Genomic DNA, 23,398 nt, shown 5'->3' on the forward strand with positions numbered 1-23,398 from the left:
AATTCCAGTCCAGGGGATGGCTATGGTTAGTGCTTTGTCCTCCCAGGGGCCAGGGAGCCATGTCCTTTACAGTCTGGAGAATTGGACCGTGGTAAATTCGGTAGATCAAGTACAACCATTCTGGGAATTATAGGTGGGTCTCTGTGTGCTGTGGAGGCATCAATATGGGGCTGGGCTGTCGTCCTCGGGGGTTATCCTGCCAAATCAGGGGAATTAGCCCACAGTCAGGCCAGGGCATTTGGTTAATAATGGTCAGGGCCTTATCAGGGAGCAGTCCGTGGCATACTTGGGAGAGTGGCAACTCCAGTCTGGGGATAAGCTTAATTGTGCTAAGTTTCTGAAGGAATGATGATAGATAGTGGGGAACTGACGTGAGAAGGTGGGACCTTATAATGAATCAGAGGGTACTGGGAGTTGCAGATGTTTGGGTTCACACCGGTCACAGTAACTCTGGCCTGTACATGAGGAGCGTGCAGGGTCAACAAGGGCATGGGACTCTAGCGATGAAGTGAGGACATTAATAGTTTTATAAAAGGACTCAAACTCAAATTGGGCCTCCTCTGATTTAGCAATACCATTATCTGGCTTCAATTTGAATGTCATTGACAGGTCATACATTATCTAAGAATGTGCATTTAAAATTATGGCCTTATGACCAGTACATTGTGTGCGCTAGATGCCTCCTTATCATGTCAGTTCACCAAAAATGAGAGTGATGACAGCAAGGCTCTTAAATGTTTAAGCTGATGTTCCCATCTCACAGCCACTTCCATAGCTAGGACTGGAAGCTGTCACATTCACACACTGAACTGTAAGTATGTAAGGACATGATCTGTGATGTGGAAGGGAGACGTTTCTTTGGTAGGTGGCCATCATGGTGGCTTACTGGCAGAATTCTAATTATAACATAGTGTGAAAACCTTGGTTCTGCAACGTACGTTTTGAAAAATGGTACAAACATGGAGCTGTCACTTGGAGATTGTTGCAGTACCTGAGTCCTTGGTGCAACTATGAATGTAGTGTCGAAGGAGATGGCTACTACTGCTTTATCAGCAAACCAAACAACAACAACCTCCAGCAGCTGCTGAGCAGGACTTGCACTCAGAAGGATTGGGTATTTCAGAAGTGGGGATAGATAGGTTTGAGATCTAACTGACCTCCACCTGGAGATAAATTAAGACCCTCATGGGCAACTTAAAGGCCTCAACTGGTAGTTACTCATATTCAGGCAGCAGTGGGAGAGGGAGAGCGGCAGCTCACAGGGCCTTTGTGCTTGATCAAGGGTTCTGGCATTGGCAGGGTATGGCCCAACTGGATTCATCCCCTGCACATGCTTCTGATCTCCCCAGATCACCTACACTTTCCATTGAGCCCCTCACAATAATCCCCATCCTACCCACACTCACCTCTTTGGAGGGTTCCATCAATGATTCTAGATATTGGAGAGCTGTCATCTTCTGCAACAGGATTTCTCCTCAGTGAAGGCCAACTTAGACCAAAGGCTTGAGGCTATCCAGGTAAGTACCTGATTAGATAGCAAGAGACCTTAGTCTGATGTGCACAACATTTTAAGCACTTAGAGGATGTGGGTGTCTTGTTGTAAGTGCAGCATTTGTTGATTCTCCCTGTTTGCGTTTGGAAGTCATGGTGAGCTGCCATCATAAGCCCTGGCGGTCTGTGTGATGCTCCCACAATGCTATTCTGAGAAGTTCCAGGATTTTGACTCAGCCTAAGGAAGGGACGACAATATCTATCCAAATCTGAATACTAGACAGTTTGGAGGAGTTGTTGGAGTTGGTGATGTTCTCATGCATGAGCTGTCGTTGTCTTTCTGGATGATGGAGGTTGGATGTGCAGGAGAAGCGAGTAGGAGTGAATGGTGGCATATACAGTACAATGATAAATACCAACACAGCTAATTCAGTAGTTACTAATAGGAATCATACATGTAGAAGAACAACGGCTTTATCAATGCTTGTTTAATGGTTTTAGTTTTTTTCAGTTAGGAAAACCCTTAAGCCAGAATTGCAAATTCTTTCTGTTTTGTTTAATTGTGTCTTTTCGAGTATATTCAAGCAAACATAGTCATAATCACACATAGTGGCACTAGGAAGTCAATATTGGTTATATTGCCTTAAAGTACTGAGCTATTAGCTGAGGGCTATAATATGATGTCGTCTACTTTCTTATTGTCTGAATCCTGAAGGTGTAACGTTATAGAGAAACTTTTCAATCCTTGTTAATTTAGTTGATGCTCATTATATTGCGCTGATATATTATGGGTTTTTTTTGTTTTATTAAATGCACATGATATTCACAATTTCAATGTTCTAAGTATCTTTGCATTACTCTCCTTTAGGTTTAACACATTACCAAGCAGAAGGACGCTGAAGAATTCTAGATTAGTGAGCAAGAAAGATGATGTTCATGTCTGCATCATGTGCTTGCGTGCAATCATGAACTATCAGGTACACGGTACAAATTTTCCTTTGTTCTAATACTTTACTACTTGGTCCTGTGCCCTCACAAGAAGTGCAGAGAAGATTTAAATATATAATTATGCCTATTTGCCATAAAGCTTGTACTCCTACTAAACAAAATAGAGGTTTCGTTTCATTTATTATTGTCTGCATTCTCATAAAACTAAATATAATTGCCTTCATCAATATGTATAAAACTATGTAAAACAGGGCATCCAAGTAAATTTTAGACCTGAATGTCACATTAGGATGTGTTGTTTCCAGCCTCAGACTTGCAATATTCTTTACAGATTTCATTATGTTGTTAATCATGTTAGTTTTTTTTGTAAACGTGCAGGTCTAAGGACTCCATGATATCCTTAGAAAGTTGATGGTTTTGTTTTTGAGCTCTGCTGGAACCCCACTTACTAACCATTTCCTCAGTCCAGTTTGTAACCATTAAATCAATTTGCTTGATTACTCAATGTTACCATGGATTTGCTTCAAATACTGGTTGATTTTCCACTGCAAGTCATCTCTGATGACCAAGGGGTTGTGTCGTGGTGACAGCTTTATCCAGAAGTCTGAAATAAGATATCTCGAGCATAGGGTGTAGCTACCATCTAGGCCAATTTAAAGAATCTTGAGAATGATGTTTGTTGGTTTTGGGTTGAGTTGGCCGCTGTACTCCTGGAAATTTTCCATCTTTCCAAAAGTCTTCAAAATATCAGAAAATCAAAAACAGTGTGTCATAATCTTTCTAGAGAAAATATCTTGAAGTACTTACAATTTTAGACGAAAGAATGTCTTTATGTGGAAATTAATCTTTACATCTTCCAGAAAGTCCAACATGTTTATTCAATAATTCGTATGCAACAGATATGCAAGGAGGATTTATAATCAGAAACTGTATCCACTACCAAGCTTTCTTGCCTTGGAGAACATTCCAATTTTCATACATATTTTAAATCAGACGCGCAATCAGACTCTACTGTTTAAATTGAGACTGACAAACTTTGTACAACTCGTTAGTTATAATTTCCAATGGTGGCTATTTTATGACCACACCTGGAAACTTATAACAATAAGCAACATGGGTTTTGAAATTCACACTCTGATAACACAATAATGCAACTTTTCTTCTATTTATAATGAGATGGAATGCATGATCTTTCTATAACAGCTCATTATACCAAGATCATGAGGCATTGGATGTTGAAGTAGGATATTGCAAGTGTTTCTCTATACTTTTGTCATATTTTAGCATTTTCTGGACAAATAGTGATCTTGATCCTTTCATTGCAGTATGGCTTTAACATGGTCATGTCACATCCCCATGCTGTTAATGAAATTGCTCTGAGTCTGAACAATAAGAATCCTAGGTAAGACACCCTTCTCGGTTGAAAAACACATTGTGACTGAGCACCATTTTAGAAAAATACATACAGTATTAAATAGATTGAATAGTTATTATAATTTTATGTAAAATTGAAAAGAACTGCATATTTATTGTCATATTTAAGTGAATGGATGAAAACAGATGTTATAAATGGGCACTGTGCTAAAAGTATACATTTGTTTGAAAATCCAATTCTAGCATACAATTCTTGCCTCATTGCTGCTTACAGTAATTTTACCTTTGCTGGAGGTGGTGAAATAAACACATAGATTTAGTACTCAGACACTGATTAGGTGCAATTTTCATGGAACAGTGTATGTGGGCTCCACAAATCCACTGCCACTAAGGTGTGGAGTGGGCTAGTTGATGGATAGCAGACATTTTAGGATGGCTCAGATACTGAGAGAGGGAGAGAGAGAAAGAGAGTGTGTACGGATTCTCAGATGTTGCACTGGAGGTCCTAATGCCTGAGGCCCTGTACTCACTCTATGTCCCTTAATTCTCTGAACTGCACAGCTTCATGGCTTCCTTCATTACTCCTGCAGACACAGGGTGAACCCCTAGCTAGATGTCCCTAACTAAGCAATTCCTTTTTCTTGGTGCTTTCAAAAATCATACGGCATTCGCTATTTTACTCTGCAGTCCTCAGGGAAAGCTGAATGAATTTTAATAATGTGTGGCTGAAGGCTTGTGAAAATGCCCTACAATGTCTATTTTTCAGAATGTTTTAAAAGTTCCCTTCTATCCTCCAGCAACAAGTGAATGTTAAAAGCTAGTATACTTTTAAGTATCACTTAAAATCTTCAGAAATGAATTGTTTACTTGCAGTTAGCTCATCAATTTAGGAAAGGACATTATATAAATGATATCTACCAAAATGCCTTGTAGCTTAATTAGTAAACACTAGCAGACAATTTAAGTGGCGGTCAGCCCTTTAATAATGCTCTGGGCACCCATTTTACCAAGAATTCACCACATCAAAGATCCCATCAGGACCCCCTTGAAGGTCTGAAAGGGTGTCAGAAATTCCCACAAATGCATCTTATCGCTCGAAAAGTTATCAGGTGTTTATATGTATCTATTTTTTATGGGATATATTGCATGCTAATGTTGGATTTTCCTTTTCGAACAAAATAGGCTGAATCACAATTTTTACAGAGTTCAATTAAACAATTCCACTAATGAGCATCATTGTCACACAACACAGGAAATTCATCTGTGGGCACAACACACACATTCATCTATGGGCATCCCCAGTATAAAAGAATTGGTGTAACCAGAGCCTTATTTATCCTGGCCCTGTTAATGATTTTGTTTGTTGCTATTGTAGGACAAAGGCTCTTGTCTTGGAACTACTGGCAGCTGTTTGTCTTGTCAGAGGAGGACATGAAATAATCTTATTAGCATTTGATAACTTCAAAGAGGTAAGGTATCTTTCTTCTTGGTAAAAGTCAACAAGGGAATGATTTAAATTTATTTTCAAAATTCATGTCTGCTTTACACTGTGGAGCTTTTTTTTTCCATCATTTCTTAGCCTATTGTGTTTGAAGTATAAATGTCACACCTATATTTATAAATTTGCCAATTTATTCTAAAGTAAGAGTTAGCAGAGTCTGGAGTCAGCTTCTGACCACACATCCATGCCGTTATAAGGACTGCTTTTTCCACCTCTGTAACATTGCATGACTTTATCCCTGCCTCAGCCCATCTGTTGTTGAAACCCTCATTTGTGTTTTTGTCACCTCTAGACTTGGCTATTCTGATGGGCTCCCACAATCTATCTTCTGTAAACATGAGGTCATCCAACACTCCACTGCCAATGTCATTAGTTCCATCAAGACTCATTCACCTTTCTACTTCTTGTTCTTATTTTAAAATGCCCGTTTAAATCTATTTCTTTGACCAAGCATTTTGTCAGTGACCCTGTATCTCCTAAGATGGTTCAGTGTTTAATTTTGCTTTATAATGTACCTGTGAAGTGGTTTGGGTCTGTCTTTTAACCACAAAAAAGAATAGTTTTTGAAATGGGACAGATTTGCACCTAAATTTTACTAGTGACAAATATCATTTAAAGAATGACACCAGTGCCTTAAGGAAAACCGTTCATTTGAATATGAAAGTACCTGGTACAATCTGTTTGCCTAGATATTTGTTGACTGAGTATTTGCAAAAGAATCAGTCATTCACCATTAACCTGCTGCCATATATCTAGAGCCTATTACTTATAAAGTATTCTCGTGACCCTGATGAGTGCTGCATGGACACTCCCCTCAGCAACAGAGGTTGCATACTCGGAAGGTCCTGGGTTTCTGCCCCGACTGCTCACATAAATAATGACTCTTATTTCTCTAGTAAAGAAAGAAACAAGTTGACTCTTGGATAAAAATGCAGCTAGAGATAAATACAGTAGGACCTTCCCACCTTGAACCTAGAATCCTGTGATTGGCTCAGGTTGAAACTGCACAAGAAGAAACATGAACCGAAAACTTTGAAGATGTCAGCTGTTTAAGCTTCTTTCTCAAGTTAGTCTTTTGTTTACTTCCAACAGAAGGCACTTTGGTTTACAAATGCACCACTTTTTAAAATGTCTTGATACTTTATACATTTTCATCTTACGGCAATGGTATGAAAATAAAGGGGTGTTACTGGCTCATGGATCCTTCATTTTGGATGTTAACCTTATGAGCCAGGAGCTGAACATGAACTTTCATAGAATGACCTAAAGAGGCTATAATTGATCAGCCAACATTTACGTTCCTAAATTGTAAGTTCATTTAGTGCAGTTTTTCAAGTTTTATATGTAGCAAAGCACTAGGTTGTACATGCAAAATAATAAGACAACTGTACTTTTACAAGGTGCGGATCCACGTTTTCTGAGCACAGCATATATTGTTAGTACGACTGACTGGCGGTGTCTGAAATTAAGAACTATATCAGTAGAGAATGGTACTACTTTGTTTGCTATCAAACTGAAGATTTTGTCCTTAGGCAGGACCATTTTTAAAAGAATTTTGTATCCTGGACACAGATAGTGCAGGCACTGCCTCATCAATCAGAAGTTTCTAGAATTCTCATTACCTTTCCAAGGGATGGCACAGTGGCATACTTAAAAGAAAACCTGGATTTTAAAGAATAAATAATCGTGGAGGAAATGACGACAAAGAAATTAAGAACATTAATAAAAATAATAGGACATAAAGTGGTTAAAACTAACAAATGAGGGGATGAGCTTTAGGAATTAGATAAAAGGACAAAGGAAACTTACATTCAACCAATCATTCAGTATGTCACAAAACTCTACATCTTTCCCCTAAGTGATTGCTTATGAACACTGTTTTGCTAAATTTATTACTAGTTACTAAAGTAGTCCACTTCATAATCTTCATTTCTTTGATTTGGAAATTCTGTCGTAATGGAAATTAATTTATTTGTGAATATTACAAAATTGCATGTACCATACTTTCACGGACCGTAGCGATTATGAAAATCAAACAAATCATGGCATTAAACTAAACAATGGCTTGTAGTTAAAGTGAGCGATTCAGAGTGGTACAACAATTGATGAACCCATTGCATTTTGCTGAACCATGAGCTCAGCTAACCGCTTACTGCTTTGTAAATAGACTGTCCTTAATATGGAGAGTAAATCTGTACTAAGCCTATATACGATTTAATTCAGCCCCCCAGCATCTGTTCACATAAACAGTGCAAAATGCTTGATAATGATTGTTACTGTCCAACATGTGAAAACTGCTTTAATTTTTTTTCCACGCCTGGATTTTAATGCAAATTACGCTACACACGGTTTATTTAAGTACATTACACAACTGTTCAGGTCATTTTGTAAAGAGCTAAGCAATTCAGTTTCTTTCAATACTGTATGTAGTTTACTCCATTTACAATTGTAGTCAATATTTACAGTGTCCATTAGATGTCAGATATATAGCCCAAGGAGTTTCTCATAGGTTCCAGTCCTCAGTGTACTATGGCTGAATGATGCTAAGACAGTGATCTTTCCTTTGTACCTTTGCAGCAGCTACCCCAAAAATCCTTTAATATGTCATCCTAGACTTAGCAATGTGTCAGCTAGCAACATTCAGTTGTGAACAACTCTTTGCACTGGGAGTCATTTTTTGTTGGCTGATGTTTATGTGATTCACGTGAATCCCTGGAAGTACAGCACAGAGTCCTAATCTTTGTCACTGTTTAAAAACTTGGAGCTTGACAAAAATCTGAGTCTTTTCCCAGGCCTACTTTGCAAAGTCACGTTCTAGAAAGAGGTGGACATGTGTAGCTACACTGTGTGCCTCTTCACCACCACAGCCCACCTCGAGGGCAGCATGTGGGCGGTTTAGACTCCCAGCATGCAGGAAAGATCTGACAGGGAGGGTCCTATTCACTGCCAACCAACCTACATGCTCACTTGAAAGTTCTGGTCGTGAGGCATTCAGCCAGTTGCTTTGACAGTATTCCCTGGAAGCAATCCTACAGGTCCAGCATCTCCCTTTCTCACAGGGTCTCGAAGAACATTGTGTGGATCACTCCCTCGTGGACTCGTGGTCAAAGGTGTTTTTTTGCAGCAGTTCCTCCATGAGGCGCTGATGTTAGGGCACATTCCAGTTAAATGAAACTTGACCAGATTCATCCCTTGTAACACTAGGGACAGGTAGATATCAGCACGTTGGTGTTTGTGTTCCAAGGGTCTACGCACAATCTGATGTAGCCACACACAAAAGTGGCCATCAGGATGAGGGTTACATTAGATATGATGTTCCTGCTTTGTTTAGAAATTTGTACATCGTGTTTTTGCAGACATGGTCCATTTTTGATTTCCAGATAAAGCAGGAGATTAGGTTTGGGTGATAGCCACAGCACAGGAGTGGGATATGGGTCAGTCCTGCGCCACGTACTGCAACACCAAGAGTGCATCAATGACCGGATTCTTACCCACAATGGAGAGGAACATTGCTTTCGAATGCCCAGTTTCTATTTTACTATTGTTGCACACTTTTTCCAGGTTCTGGGGACCTGACTAATATTCAAAATAACATCAGGTAGTCTGATCTGAGGGTGCAGGGATCAAAGGATTAGTTGCTCAGTCAAAAACATGGTTCCCACGGCCAGTTTGTACTGGTCACAAATGTTTATCGTGGTGCACTGACAGTAGAAACTTTGACCCAAGTGCTTCCAGTGCCTGGGATTGTCACCACTCCTCTATCTTCCTCCTTCCTGATAGACTTGTCATAAGGATCAATATTTCAATATAAGGATCAAAACACAAATAGGACAGAGTGAAAGTTCACCTCTGATTCCAGATTTGATTGGAAAGCTTTCTGATATCCAATTGAAACTGCCTTACTGATGTTTGTATGGAACATTGGGTCCAATCCCCAAAGCCTGGTAGGCTGAGCACTTCCCTCATGGAGATGAATGATCTTCTGTCAAAGACCTTTTCCTGGTCCAAGCTCATGAGGCAGATGAGCACTCCCTGTCATGCACCTTACCCACGTAATGTAAAGTTATCAGAGATCTTTGCTGAGTACGCTGTAGGGCTGAGTACAGTGGATCCAGGGCAATCTTGACTCATTTGACAGTGAGCTTGGACGGAATTTAGTGGTTTGCTTTAAAAAGTGAAATGGGCCACCAGTTTCTTATTTCCGCCCCCTTTCCCCCCGTTCTGCTTGTATAATGTTGCCTTTCTGCATGGATTTTGACAAGTTGCCAGTCAAAGCCATCCTGTCATTCACTTTCTGCCACATCTGGTCAAATCCTGTCCTACAGAATTGAGTGCAACTCAGTCACTAAACTGTCGTTTGTGAGGGTTTTACACTTTTCAGCGGACCTGATGGTCAACTCGTCCAAAGTTGGTGCTTTGTCGAGAATTTTCCACTAATAACAACAACAGTGTGTGATAGCGAAAGGGAAGGTCATTGGGCAGCACTGCCTATCCGGTTCACATCATATAATTCAGCATGAACAGATTTGCTGATTCTCAGTATATCAGACCGTGAGCTTTCTCCTTCAGGCTGCTGATTACTGAGCTCTGTGTATCTTTGGTAGAAGAAGTGTGAATACATCTCATCTTGCACCACAAAGTAGAATCTAGACCAGAAGATGATCTTGGCGTTCTAGAGAAGAGTCATGTCAGACTTGAAGCGTTAACTCTGTCTGTCTCTCTCTCTCTACAGATGCTGCCTGACCTGATGAGTTTCTCCAGCATTTTCTGTGTTGTGCTGATGATATTGGAAGCCTCTGCAGGAACAGGGTGTGGGTCACTGGCTTTTCACCTGTTGGAGATCCCCTTTGTCATTAACTCCCACCAACTGTAGTAGGAGCACCTACCTGATGTTGCTGGATCTGGCCATGAACGTTCAGGACTCTATTCCACTCTATTTCTCCTTGAAGATATTCTTGCTTCTGCCTTCTGAGAGCTGGGATGCACTGACCTCTTTGCTTTGAGGTCAGAATGTGGCGACCCCTTTGATTTTTCCAAGATTTGGAGGTTGGATTTCCTCTCCTTTTTAGTGTTCGGCTGCCAATTCTGTAGAGGTCATCTTTGTCCTGCCTTGTCTGAAAAGCATCAGCCTCTGTTGTATGTGTCGGGAGTGAGTCTCCTCTTGTCACTAGTTTGGGAATTAGCATGGCTCCTTCTTGGTCCTTCCTTCTCCATTTTCTCCATGAGCTGCCACTCCCCTGGCTCTTCCTCTGCTAGCTTGTTCTCTGTTCTTGTGATCCACTGATGCTTAGGAGGCTTGGGAAACAATGTTGGTGTTTAGCAGTTTGCTTCCACATGCTTTTTTCTTCTTTCTTGTTCTTTTCTGTGTTCTCTGTCCCATTCTCTTCCGTGGAGGGCTTGGTAGATGGAGGTCTCCTTTGTGATAGTTGTGCTTACTGTTTTGTCTGCATGTCCCTCGCTGGTTCATGCTGCCTGCTTACAGTTGAGGTGGTGCTTTGTGCATTAGTATAAGTGGTCTATCTCACCACACAGGTTGTAGCGCATAGTCTGCTTGTGTCCTTTGTCTGATCTCCTTCCTGCTTGCAGTTCTTACAGATGACAGTGCTGCATTTTGTCACATTGTGGCCAGATTTTCTGCAGATGCAGCAAATTCTAGGCAGCCCAGTGTAGACAAGGTAGCCCTGGCTTCTCCCACTAGCAAATGAAGGTTTTCCTTCTCATCCGACTTCAGAGTCTTCTTATAAAAACTGAAAGAACTGTGAATACTGGAAATCAGAAACAAAAACAGTAATTGCTGGAAAAGCTCAGCAGGTCTGGCAGCATCTGTGGAGAGAAATCAGAGTTAACGTTTCAGGTCCAGTGACCCTCGGAATAGAGTCACCCTAAACTGGCATTTGCTGGTCCAAATCCCAAATAGATCTTGATCTCTATGCTGGACCATAAGACCATAAAGACCATATAGGAGCAGAATTAGGCCATTCGGCCCATTCAGTCTGCTCCACCATTCAATCATTGCTAATATATTTCTCAACCCCATTCTCCTGCCTTCTCCCCATAACTCTTGATCCATTTACTAATCAAGAACGTAGTTTTCTCTGTCTCAATGACTTGGCCTCCAAAGCCTTCTGTGGCAATACATTCCACAGATTAACTACCCTCTGGCTGAAGAAATTCTTGCTCATCTTAGTTCTTAAAGGTCGCCCCTTCGCTCTGAGGCTGTGCCGTTGGGTCCTAGTCTCTCCTACTAGTACTAGTTCTCCAAGTCCACTCTATCCAGGCCTCTCAGTATTCTGTAAGTTTCAGTGAGATCCCTCCTCATCCTTCTAAACTCCCATCAAGTACAGACCCTGAGACCTAAACCGCTACATATGACAAGTCCTTCATCCCCAGGCTAATTCTTGTAAACCTCCTGTGGACCTCTCCAACATCAGCACATCCTTCCTTAGATATGGGGCTCAAAACTGCTCACGATATTACAAATGTGTCTGACCAGAGCCTTATACATCTCTGCTGTTGTATTCTAGCCCTCTTGAAATGAATACTAACATGCTAATTGCATTTGTTTTCCTAACTGCCAGCTGAATCTTGAACTGGACTCCTAAGTGCTTCATATTTATGAATCCTTTTCCCATTTAAAAAAATGTCTGTGCCTCGATTCTTCCAACCAAAATGCATAACCTCACACCTTCCTACATTGTATTTCAGTTCCTGCTACTTTGCCTACTCTCCTAGCCACTTCCTCAACACTACCTGTCCCTCCATCTATTTTTGTGTCATTTGCCATCTCGGCAGCAATGCCCTCAGTTCCGTCACGTTAACGTATAATGTGAATAGTTGAGGTCCCAACACTGACCCCTGAGGAACTCCAATAGTCACCAGCTGCCATCCTGTAAAAGGGTCCTTTATCCTTACTCTCTGCTTTCTGCAAGTCAGACAATCCTTTATCTATGCCAGTACCTTGCTCCTAACACCAGGGGCTTAACTTATTTAACATTCTCCTGTGCAGCGCCTTGTCAAAGGCCTTCAGGAAATCCAAGTACATCTCGTCCAATGACTCTCCCTTGTCTAACTTGCTTGTTACTTCTTCAAAGAGTTCTAAACAGATCTGTCATGTGTCACCTTCCTTTGACAAAGGCGCACTGACTCAGTCCTATTTTACTGTGCACTTCCAAGCACTTGGCAATCTCGTCCTTAGTAACACTATAAAATCCTACTGGCTTCTGTCTTCCTTCTTTCTTAAACAGGGGTGCTATATTAGCTGTCTTCTTGTCCTCTGGGACCATCCCTGACTGCAGATGTCCCTGAAATAACACCACCAATGCCTCCTGAATCTCCTTAGCTATCCCCTTTGGAACCCTGGGGTGTAATCCATCTGATTTATCTACATTCAGACCTTTAAGCTTGCCCAGCATCTTCTCCTTTGTGATGGCCACTGAACTGTTACACACACACACACACACACCTACCTACCTCTCTGGAAGTTCTGGTATGTTGCTGAGTCCTCACTGTGAAAACAGATACTAAGTACCTATTCAGTTCCTCCATCATTTTGCTCCCCATTATTACTTCTCTAGCCTCATTTCCCAACGGTCCAATGTCCACTCTTCCCTCTCCCTTACCTCTTGCAATCGTCTTTTATATTACTAGCTAGTTTATTCTCCTATTTCATCTCCTCCCATCTTACTGCTTTTTTGGTTGTCTTCTTTAGCTGGTTTTTAAAAGGCTTCCAAATCCTCTGGCTTCTCACTAACTTCTTCTACATTGTATGTCTTTTGCTTTTTTTTCTCTCCCTGGCTTCCCTTGTTAGCCATGATTGCCTCATCCTCCCCTTGGTATGTTTCTTCTTTCTTGGCATGAATTTCTGTTGCGTCTCCCAAATTATCCCCAGATCTTCCCTGCTGGGCTCCCCTTCCAATCAATTCTTGTCAGCACCTCCCTCATGTCTTTGTAATTACCTTTACTTGATTGTAATACTATTACGTCGGATTCAAGCTTTTCTCCCGCTCAAATTGCAGGGTGAATTCTATTGTTGGAGAGTCAGTGTTCCCAGGGATTCCTTCACCTTCAGCTCCCTAATCAAGTCTGCCTCCATGACACATCACCAGATCCAGAATTATCAGTTCCCTCATGGGCTCTTCCACGAGCTGTCTTGTAGACATTCACAAATTCCTTTTCATGGGATCTGCTAGCAACCTGATTTTCGCACTTCACCTGCATTTTGAAGTCCCTTGTGAATATTGTAATAGTGCTTTTCTTACTTAACTTTTCTATCTCCTGATATACCTTGTGCTTCAAACCCTGCCTACTGCTCGGAGACTGGTACATAACTCCCATCAGAGTCTTTTGTCTTTAATCTTTCCTCAACTCTACCCTCACAGATTTTACACCTTCCGATCCTTTCTTTCTTTCAATTTAATTTCATTTCTTACTCACACCCTCTGCCCATCCACCTTTCAATAGGACAGGTATCTTTCGATGTTTAGTTGTCAGCCTTGATCCTCTTGCCACCATGTCTTTGTGATACCCAAAGCATCATATTGACCAATTTCAATCTGCACTACAAGCTCATTTACCTTGCTTTGTATGCTGCGTGCATTTGAGTGCAACACCATCAGCCCTGTGTTGACTGCCCTCCTTCTCATAGTTTTCCCCTTACCTGTTGTGTCTGAATTTAGTTCCTGACCCGTTCCAAACACTTCGACCTATTACTTGTTCTGAAAACGTTAATGACCAGTCCAGAGCTCTGAACCACCACCACCACCACTGCCCTCGCTTTCCTTCACCTCACCCTCTGCACCCCGCCTACCTGCTGGCCAACTTGTTTAAAGTCCTTGTGACCTTCACTTACCTCAGTTCGCACTATCAATTCATCTACCTTATTCCGAATGCTTTGTGTACTAAAATAAGAAGCTTTTAAGTTTGATCTATTATCAAATTTTCCTACAACATGACATTGACACATTCTGTCCATTCCTTTTATTTTCGGGTAACAAACGACCCTATCGCTAACCTGCTAACCTACCTTCTCCTTTACCATTGATTTAGCACTATTACCACTATTTTGTTTAAAGCCCATTCCACAGTCCTAGTTATGTGATCTGCCAGGACTTTGGACACAATATCATTCACGTAGAGACCGTCTCATCGGAACAGTTCCCTCTTTACCCAGTACTGAGACCAATGTCCCATGAATTCAAACCCGTTTCTCCCATACCAGTTTTTGAGTCATGCATTTACCTCGTTACCCTGTTGAGCTCCTCCAACACTTTGTTTTTATTCCTTGACCTCTATATTGTTTCCAAACACATGAGAAGAATGCTGCACACACTCATGAAGGGAATTGTAAAGATGCATGGTCATATTACACTTTTGTTGCAATGACGTAGGCAAAAGCTCTGGACTATGAGGCTTTTCCAGCTATACCATAAGAAGTCAGTGACTTCTGCAAGGAAGAGGAGAAAAATTAGTAACCTACAAAGAATGATTCCTGATAAATGAGACTAAAGCATTGTTGCAAAAAATGAATATCGTAGTTACCACATAATTAAGAATATGCAAATTAGAATTTTATCAGTTCTGTAGCTCAATAAGTTAATTTACCTTAACTATACTATAATTTCTTTTCACTTAGTATTTCCCCAAAATGAACCATTGGTTTAGGGGACATTTTGCAGTTTATCAAAATATTTTTGAAGGCCTCCCCCAACCTAATTTTTCATGATGCATATATTTGTCTCAGCTGTTCTTAAGCATGGATAGTCATGTGTTAATTTGTCTGACTTGCCTTGAATGTCTTGGGCCTGAGATCCAAAGACTTGCCTTTCTCTCCTGTGAAACCTCATTATTGTCAGCTGGAGAGTGAGAACCTAAAGTCTCTAGCCACAGACTTACAAACAATACAGGCCTTGGAAGCTTGGAAGCAACCTCTTCCTGTTACCTTGGCAACACAGAACTGGGAGACTTCCACCTTCTGCTCATTCAGAAGCCCTTGCATCTCCTTGCCATGCAAATCACACAATTTGATTTTTTTTTTTGGAAAGCACCAAGCTTGGAATTATAATTCCCAATGAAGAGATATTTGAGGTTACCTCCTAGGTTTAGAAGCAGAAGCATAGCTAGATTACATAGCACCAGCAAACCAACTGTGCAGATTGTGTGCTGTCTGACCATTTATTTGTATATTTGAGAGAAATAACTATTATTTCCCAGTTCATTTACCAACACTTAGAGAAAATTATAGTGGGTATCATTGCTGTATGCTGCCAACCTGACCATTAAAATGATTCATAATCTGTACATAGAGCACCCCCTAGTGTTTAAATGGAATGGTATTACTGTTTTGGGCTTCCGAATGTTTAAATTTTTTCTCTTTCTATTTCGCCTCAGGTGTGTGGTGAAAAGCATCGATTTGAAAAGCTAATGGAACACTTTCGAAATGAAGACAATAACATTGACTTCATGGTAAGCAATAGATGAACTTAATGAATCTTACACCCTTCATCAGTTCTTTGTCACAACGTATTAACCCTCCAGGTGAATTTCCTATGCTGATATCCACAGTGGATATACGTAATTAGCAAAATGTTGCACTAGTCAATGTCTGTGAGGTTATAGTTATAAACTTTATCTTCAGGCATCTCAACTTTTTTTTTGCTTAATAATGCATTATTTTTCTTTTGAATCTATGCAACATTGCAACTTTTTTTTATCATTAATGGATAATTTATGGGTGTATCTCACAAAGTTTGTATTTATTACCCTTCCTAATTCCCCAAAACAATGTGGTGGTGAGCCAGGTTCTAGAATGGCTGCAGTCCCTGTGGTTAAGTGCACCCTGTTAGAGGAGTTTCAGGATTTTGACTGGGTGATAGTGAAAGAGCAACAATATTGTTCCAAATCAGCATGGTGTGTGGTTTGCGTCTGGTGTCCCTGTCTTCTTCTTGGTAGTAGAACTCATGGGTTTTGGAGGTGCTTTTGAAGAAAACTTGGCAAGTTGTTTCAGTACATTTTATACTTGGTACATACTGTTGCACTCTGCAACTGTGTGAAGGGAATGAATGTTTAAGGAATATTTAAGAGTTAGTGTGGATGGGGTTTCGATTAAGTAGGCTTTTCTGTCCTGGATGATATTGACCTTTTTTGACTGTTGTTAGACCTGCTCTCATCTGGGTTGGTGGAGACTGTTGTGTTATGCCTCACAATAGATATGTACTTTTCCTTTAAGGGACTTGCTCATGGTGTTATCACGTGCTGACATGTGACATGATGTAGCAAGGTTTCAGTCTCCACCTTATGCTGAGGGAGAAGCATGTTTCAGTACAATAAATTACTAAACTTGAACCCAGATATGCAAGTGCTTGTGGTTGTGGTGATATGTAGATATCAGGTGCTGAAATAAAAGTTCAATGAATTCTTCAGTGGGGCTCATGTCTCATTCGTATGTTAAGGGATCGAGTATAAGTATCACACCATGGCATACGGAGGAAAATCAGCTACTATGCCACGTCTCTTCAGATGGTAATCCATCATATTCCTGACTTGTGCCTTGTAAATCTTTTAATTGGGATATCAGCTTTTTTTCAGAATTCTCAGCTTCTGACCTGCTCTGAACTGTAGCCACAGTAATGATAACGTCCAGGATGTTAACAGTGGCGGATTCAGTGATGGTAATGTCACTGAATGTAAAGGGGAGATAGTTAAATTATCTCTTGTTGGAAATGATTATTGCCTGGCACTCGTGTTGTATGAATGTTACTTGCCATTTATCAGCGCAGGCCTGGATTTTGTCCAGGTCTTTCTCCATGTAGATATTGGCTACTTCAGCACCTGAGAAGTCGTGAATTATGCTGAACATTGTACAATTAGCTCCACTTTGGACTTTTTGATGGAGGGATGGTCATTGATGGAGCAGCTGAAGATGGTTGGACACTACGCTGAGGAATTTCTGAGATGATTAAAGTTGAAGAAATGCAGTTGTCTGCTTTTGTGTAATGTATGGGCCCATTTTGCCTTTGATTTCCACTGACTTCAATTTTACTAAGGCTCCTCAATATCATTCTTGGGAAAAATGGTTTCGAGAGCAGTCACTCCTCTCACCTCATCTCTTGAATTCTGTTGTTTTCTTCCATGTTTGAACAAGGCCATAATGAGGTCAAAGCCAAGTGGCCTTGGTGGAATCCAAAATCAATGAGCGGGTTATTGTTGGGCGTGTGCTGCTTGATAACTCTGTTGATGACACCTTCCATCACTTTGCTCATGATTGACAAAGTTAGAAGTTACACAACACCAGGCTATAGTCCAACAAGTTTATGTGAAATCACAAATTCTCAGAGCATCAACAGGGTGAAAGAGCAGCGCTCCAAAAGCTTGTGATTTCAAATAAATCTGTTGGACTAAAACCTAGTGTCCTGTGACTTCTGACTTCATCCACCCCAGTCCAACACCAGCACCTTCATATCCCGATGATTGGCAGTAGACAGATGGAGTGGTATTTAGCTGGCTTAGATTTCTTTTCCTGCTTTTCATGGTCATGGAGTACCTCGGCAATTTAATATATTGTTGAGTTGATGCCAGTTTTGTAACTGTACTAGAGTAACTTGATGAGGGAAGTGGCTTATTCTGGAGCACCGGAATAACAGTCAGGATATTGTCAGGATCTGTATATTTTGCTGTATCCAGTGCAATCAGCTGTTTCTTGACCTGCTATGGAATGAATGAAATTGTCTGAAAATGGAATCTGTGAAGCTGGGACCTCAAGTGGAGACTGAGTTGGATCATCTGATAGACATTTCTGGCTGAAGCTTCAGCCTTGTCCTTACCATTGAAGAACTGGCTTCATCATCTTTGAGGATGGGCATGTTCATGAATCATTCTCTTCCTATTAGAGTTTAATTGTCCACTGTACTCCATATTTGGATTTGGCAGGACTGCAGAGTTTAGATCTGATCCACTGGTTTACAATGTTTAAACTGTTAATGTGTAGAAAATGGTCAGAATTTGGTGGGGATCAATGAGAACCCTCTGCTGTGGGCTCAAAGAGGGGAAAGAAAAACTGCTGTTGGATAAAATGATTGAATGATGTGGAGACTATTTATATCTGTACCACAAACCACAGCTATTTGCTGCATTGAAATGAAGAAGGTTGCAATGTGAATAATATTTCTTTCTGAGAATTAGCTGATAAAACATTGAAACATAAATCTGTGATACTGGAGTTCCTTGATGTAAAATGCTCTGTAACTCTGCATCATGGCACCATTTCCTTTATTGTTCAAACTTCTGACCATTGTCATTAATATAATGGAAGGAACCGAATTCCAAATAAACTTTTTACTTCATTTATTGGGTTATTAACCTCTCTAAGGTAACCTACATTCTTGGTTGAAAATGAAGACTTTCAACAAGCTTTTCACACGCTGGTGGGAATGGGAGATCTCTTCTGCGTCCTCTCCTGAGCTCAAATGTCTCTTTATCTCTGTGATTAGAGTTTAGGCATAATAGTTAAAATGACTAATAAAACAGTGGGTCTTTGAGTAACACCTGTAGTTATTATTTTACCATATGCCTAGGACTGCAATTTTATTCCTAAAGGTTTTCTTAACCAAATCATTCCAGACAAATACACACCAATTTGCACTTCAAAGACCTTGCGGTTTTAATGTTTTACTGATGTTCTCCTGATTCTGCGAAAATATTCAACAGGTTGTTTCAGAGAATGTAGTTGTTCTCAAGATAAAAGCACTCATTGTCATTGATGTTAACGCAGTTTTTAAAACAAAAACCAAATCATTATAACTGACAAGTGCTTTGAGTTATTATTACATTACTAAGTTGGATTAAACGGTTTTCAATTCAAAGTGAAAATTTAGTTATTATAGGATGAAGGTATGCTTTCTATTTTATCAGTTGAATGTCTGAAGAGATAATTCTACCGGTTGTAATTTTTTTTTAATCTTCTTTTGCTTCTAGGTGGCCTGTATGCAGTTTATTAACATCGTGGTCCATTCTGTAGAGGATATGAATTTCCGAGTGCATCTCCAATACGAGTTCACCAAACTAGGACTGGATGAATATCTGGATGTGGGTATTCCTTCACTTAGTAACCAGTGCAAGTTGTTTCACGACATTATTCCATTTCCTCATCCAGAATCCATTTTGTTTTTCTTCACAATAACGAATTACTGGTTTTGAGCAAGATGAATATCTGTGAATTTAGAATGGATTTCTTAGAGAAAAACTGATTTTGAAGTTTCAAGATTATATTTCTTAGTATTAAGTTTGATGGCTTTTGCAGCAGATATTGCCTTTACCTGACACAAGTCAATTTAATTTCTATTGGCCCAATCTTGGATGCCAGTTTACCTCAGAATCTGTTAGTAGTGTAAATAAATGAATAATGCAAGAAAAGTCCATATTCTAAAAATTCAAAAGGGAATAGAGAAGATGTGGCAATAACTTAATTGCCTAAAGAAGAAATTATGTTATTTACTATGGAGTGTGATATAGAAGATTTGGAATTATGTAAAGAAAGCTATTGTGAATTATTATGTGTGCTATCTCACTGTAACTTATGGATCAAATGAACAATCTGAGTAAGGAAGGCTTGACCTAAAGTTGTCTGAAACTTTGGATATGCTGGAAAACAGATAGAAGAACAGTCATCCTTTAGATCACTTTGTTCTACTCTATTAATTAGGATATATCCTGTTGAAAGTCAAAACATTTGATGTTACTGGCTCAAATGCAGGTATTTACATTTTATGAGACAACAAGGTGCAGGGCTGGATGAACACAGCAGGCCAAGCAGCATCATAGGAGCAGAGAGGCTCTGTGTTCATCCAGCCCTGCACCTTGTTGTCTCAGATTCTCCAGCATCTGCAGTTCCTACTATCTCTATTTACATTTTATACTGTTTTGTCCAGGGTTGTAGCTCAAGCATTAATACAACCTGAAAATAGATTGAGAGTGGATATTCAAGGGAATCTCCCATTTCTCCAAAATTACCTGCAATATACTGCACAATATCAGGCCATTCAGCCCCACTAGTCTCCTTAAGCACATCTATGCCTCTTGCACAATCACGTCTCCTCAAGCCATTTCTTTTTCCTGTTAGTGAAGGAAGTCAACCTGTTCAGTCTTTCCTGATAGACATATACCTCTTCATTCTGGTGTTCTCCTGGAACCATATCCAGCCCCTCTATATTCATTTTTTAATATGCTCACCATTCTCTAAGTTTGGTCTAACGAAGGTGCTAAACAAACTTAACATAATTCTTTGCTTTTTGATGTTATCCCACCAGAAGTGAGCACTCTCTAATGGTGTTAATAGCTTGTGCCATGAATTTTAATGAATTGTGTATATGCACTCCCCTTACCCATCATCCCTTTGTGCCATAATTAGATTTTATTTTCCAAGGACTCTTTATTCTTCCTGCTAAGTGCAGCATCCTACACTTAACTGATTAGAAGGAAAATACATCAGAAAGCATTGATATGGAAGATGGGCATCGTCAAAACTGATATGACAGAGAGATCAAAACTGGGGGAATCACATAGACTGTAGGAGTGTTTAATATTGAAATGGAATGCAAATAGTAGAAAATGCCCTATAATTCCCTATTAAATCTCTCTCAAAAATATAAATTCAGTACATCATAAAGCCGAGGAGAGATGGTAGTGTAGTCTACAAAAATACGAACAGCTTATTACACTATCTAATTCCAGTGACTTTATACTACTCTATTTTCCACTTTTTAAAGTAGCTTGATAACTTGCTGCAAGTGTAATGTTGAAAAATTGTCTTTTTTATTTAGAAACTGAAAAACACAGAGAGTGACAAACTGCAGGTGCAGATACAAGCCTACTTGGACAATGTCTTTGATGTGGGTGCTTTACTTGAAGATGCCGAAACAAAGAATGCTGCCTTAGAGAGAGTGGAAGAACTGGAAGAAAACATTTCTCATGTAACCATTGCTTTAAATTTTCAACTAAACTGCAGTGCCCAATCACTGTGGTTTTTAAAAAGTGCATTTAATCATTAGTTGCAGCCATAAAATAATTAATTTTGTTTTGAAGTACTAGGAAATAATTTCAGAATCAGTTAACTGCTAACCAGGTTAGGGTGCAAAGGTAGAATGATAGCTTTATTACTGGATAATAATAATGCAAAGGATTTGCCTAGTGCAGAATACCACAATAAGTAGACATCTGTGATGTTGTTATCATTTTGATAATTGAATCTCTTCAGGACTTCAAAGAATATTTTGTAGTGCAGATTAACCTGTCAGTTTTGTCAGATGTGGTTATGACTTGTGGTGTTTGGTAGATACGTCTTTTTTTAAAGCATTAGATCTTATTTAGTGAATAAAATAATCATAACCAGACTCTCTCTGAACCGTCAGTCAAATGAATACAAATTGATTATTTGCTGTTCATAAGACCTTACAGGTGTACAAATTGGCACACTTGACACCAGTGACTGATGTTCAAAATTAACTTTTTTATTCATTCATGGGATGTGGACGAAGTCAGTGTTTATTGCCTATCACTAATTGCACTTGGGAAACTATTTGCAGGTATCTGCTGTGTCGTGTGTACACCCACAGTGTTGGTAGGAAGGGAGTTGAAGGTATTTGACCAAGTGAAGTAACAGTGATATAGTTCCAACTCAGGATGGAGTGTGGCTTGGAGGTGGAGTTTCAGGTGGAGTTCCCAGGCATTAGCTGCCCTGATACTTTCAGGTGCCAGGGATTGTGGGATTAGAAGATTCTGTAAAAGTGACCTTGATGAGTTGCCACAGTACGTCTTGTACATGGTACACACTACTGCTGCTGTGCCTTGGTGGTGGAAGAAGCGAATATTAAAAGTGGTGGATGAGATCCAACCATTTGGGCTGCTTTGTCCTGGATGGTTTCAAGCTTCTTGAGTTTTGTTGGAGCTGCAGTCATCCAACCACGTAGAGAGTATTCCATCACACTCCTCATACATGCACTGTAGATGGTAAACAGGCTCTGAGGAGCTGGAGGTGAGCTATTTGTCACGGAATTTCCAGCATCCGATCTACTTTTGTTGACACACTCTTTATATAGCTCGACTAGTTCAATTGCTGATCAGTGATAATCACTAAGCAGTTGATGGAAGAATTCATAGATGCTAATGATGTTGAATATCAAGGGGAGGTGGTTAGAATCTCTTGTGTTGCAGGTGTTCATTTTCTGGCACTTCTGTGGCATAAATATTACTTTACCATCTACCAGCCCAAGCCTGAGTGTCATCTATGCAGGCAGACATGGACTGTTCCAGTACCTGAGAGTTATGAATGGCACTGAATGAGATGCAAACATCAGTGGTCTTTGGCTGCACCTTTTTAGTAAAGACAAATGCAAAGTACTAATTTAATACCTTAGCCATGCCCTCTGGCTCCATGTATAAAGCCCTTTTTTGTCTGCAATTGGCCTACTTCTTTTATGAATCTCTTATTAATTATATATTTGGAAAGACTTTTAGATTCTGTCTTATTCTAGCTGTTGGTCTCTTCTCATTCTTTCTGGTTTTCTTATAGCTTTCACTTTTATTTTCAAATCTTACCTTGTCATCTATGCCCTTTATCTGCTTTGTCTTGCTCTGTATCCGTTTTTCCATTCAGGTAGCTCTGGCTTTCCTTCTTGTTTGTCTATACGCCAAATGTACCCAAACCATGTCATTTTCAAAGGCAGCCCATAGGTCTGTTACTGATTCTCTTGTCTTTGATTTCAGTTTACCTGAGTCAGATCCCTTCACATTGCATTGAAATTGCTCTTGCCCAATTAATTAGCTTTACTTTTCCCTTTTGTGATGGAGGAAAAGGTGCTGATGAAGATGTTTGAGTCTCAAACAGTGCCCTTCAACAACAACTTTAAGCCAAGATGATTGATCTCCAACAAACACAGCTAGATTTCGGACAACAAGGTGTAGAGCTGGATGAACACAGCAGGCCAAGCAGCATCAGAGGAGCAGGAAAGCAGACATTTCGGGTCTCGACCCTTCTTCAGAAATGGGGGAGGGGAAAGGGGTTCTGAAATAAATAGGGAGAGAGGGGTAGGCGGA

The 23,398-nt window shown here is 40.1% G+C and overlaps 1 protein-coding gene across 9 annotated transcripts in view; it reads left to right on the plus strand.

The window, feature by feature from the left end:
* fmnl2a (formin-like 2a) overlaps positions 1 to 23,398 on the plus strand; it is a 240,933-nt gene that overhangs the window by 173,253 nt on the left and 44,282 nt on the right. For all 9 annotated transcript variants that reach the window (XR_007262411.1, XM_020519188.2, XM_048598572.1 and 6 more), the window contains exons 7-12: positions 2,360 to 2,468; positions 3,765 to 3,841; positions 5,189 to 5,282; positions 15,701 to 15,775; positions 19,283 to 19,393; positions 21,127 to 21,276. Coding sequence is in view for 8 of the 9 variants with exons in the window: in XM_020519188.2 (XP_020374777.2) it covers positions 2,360 to 2,468; positions 3,765 to 3,841; positions 5,189 to 5,282; positions 15,701 to 15,775; positions 19,283 to 19,393; positions 21,127 to 21,276 (616 nt within the window). In the remaining variant the exon portion in view is untranslated. The remainder of the gene's footprint in view (positions 1 to 2,359; positions 2,469 to 3,764; positions 3,842 to 5,188; positions 5,283 to 15,700; positions 15,776 to 19,282; positions 19,394 to 21,126; positions 21,277 to 23,398) is intronic.

Source organism: Rhincodon typus, chromosome 7, assembly GCF_021869965.1.
Source record: "Rhincodon typus isolate 14 chromosome 7, sRhiTyp1.1, whole genome shotgun sequence".
Taxonomy (NCBI): Eukaryota; Metazoa; Chordata; class Chondrichthyes; order Orectolobiformes; family Rhincodontidae; genus Rhincodon; species Rhincodon typus.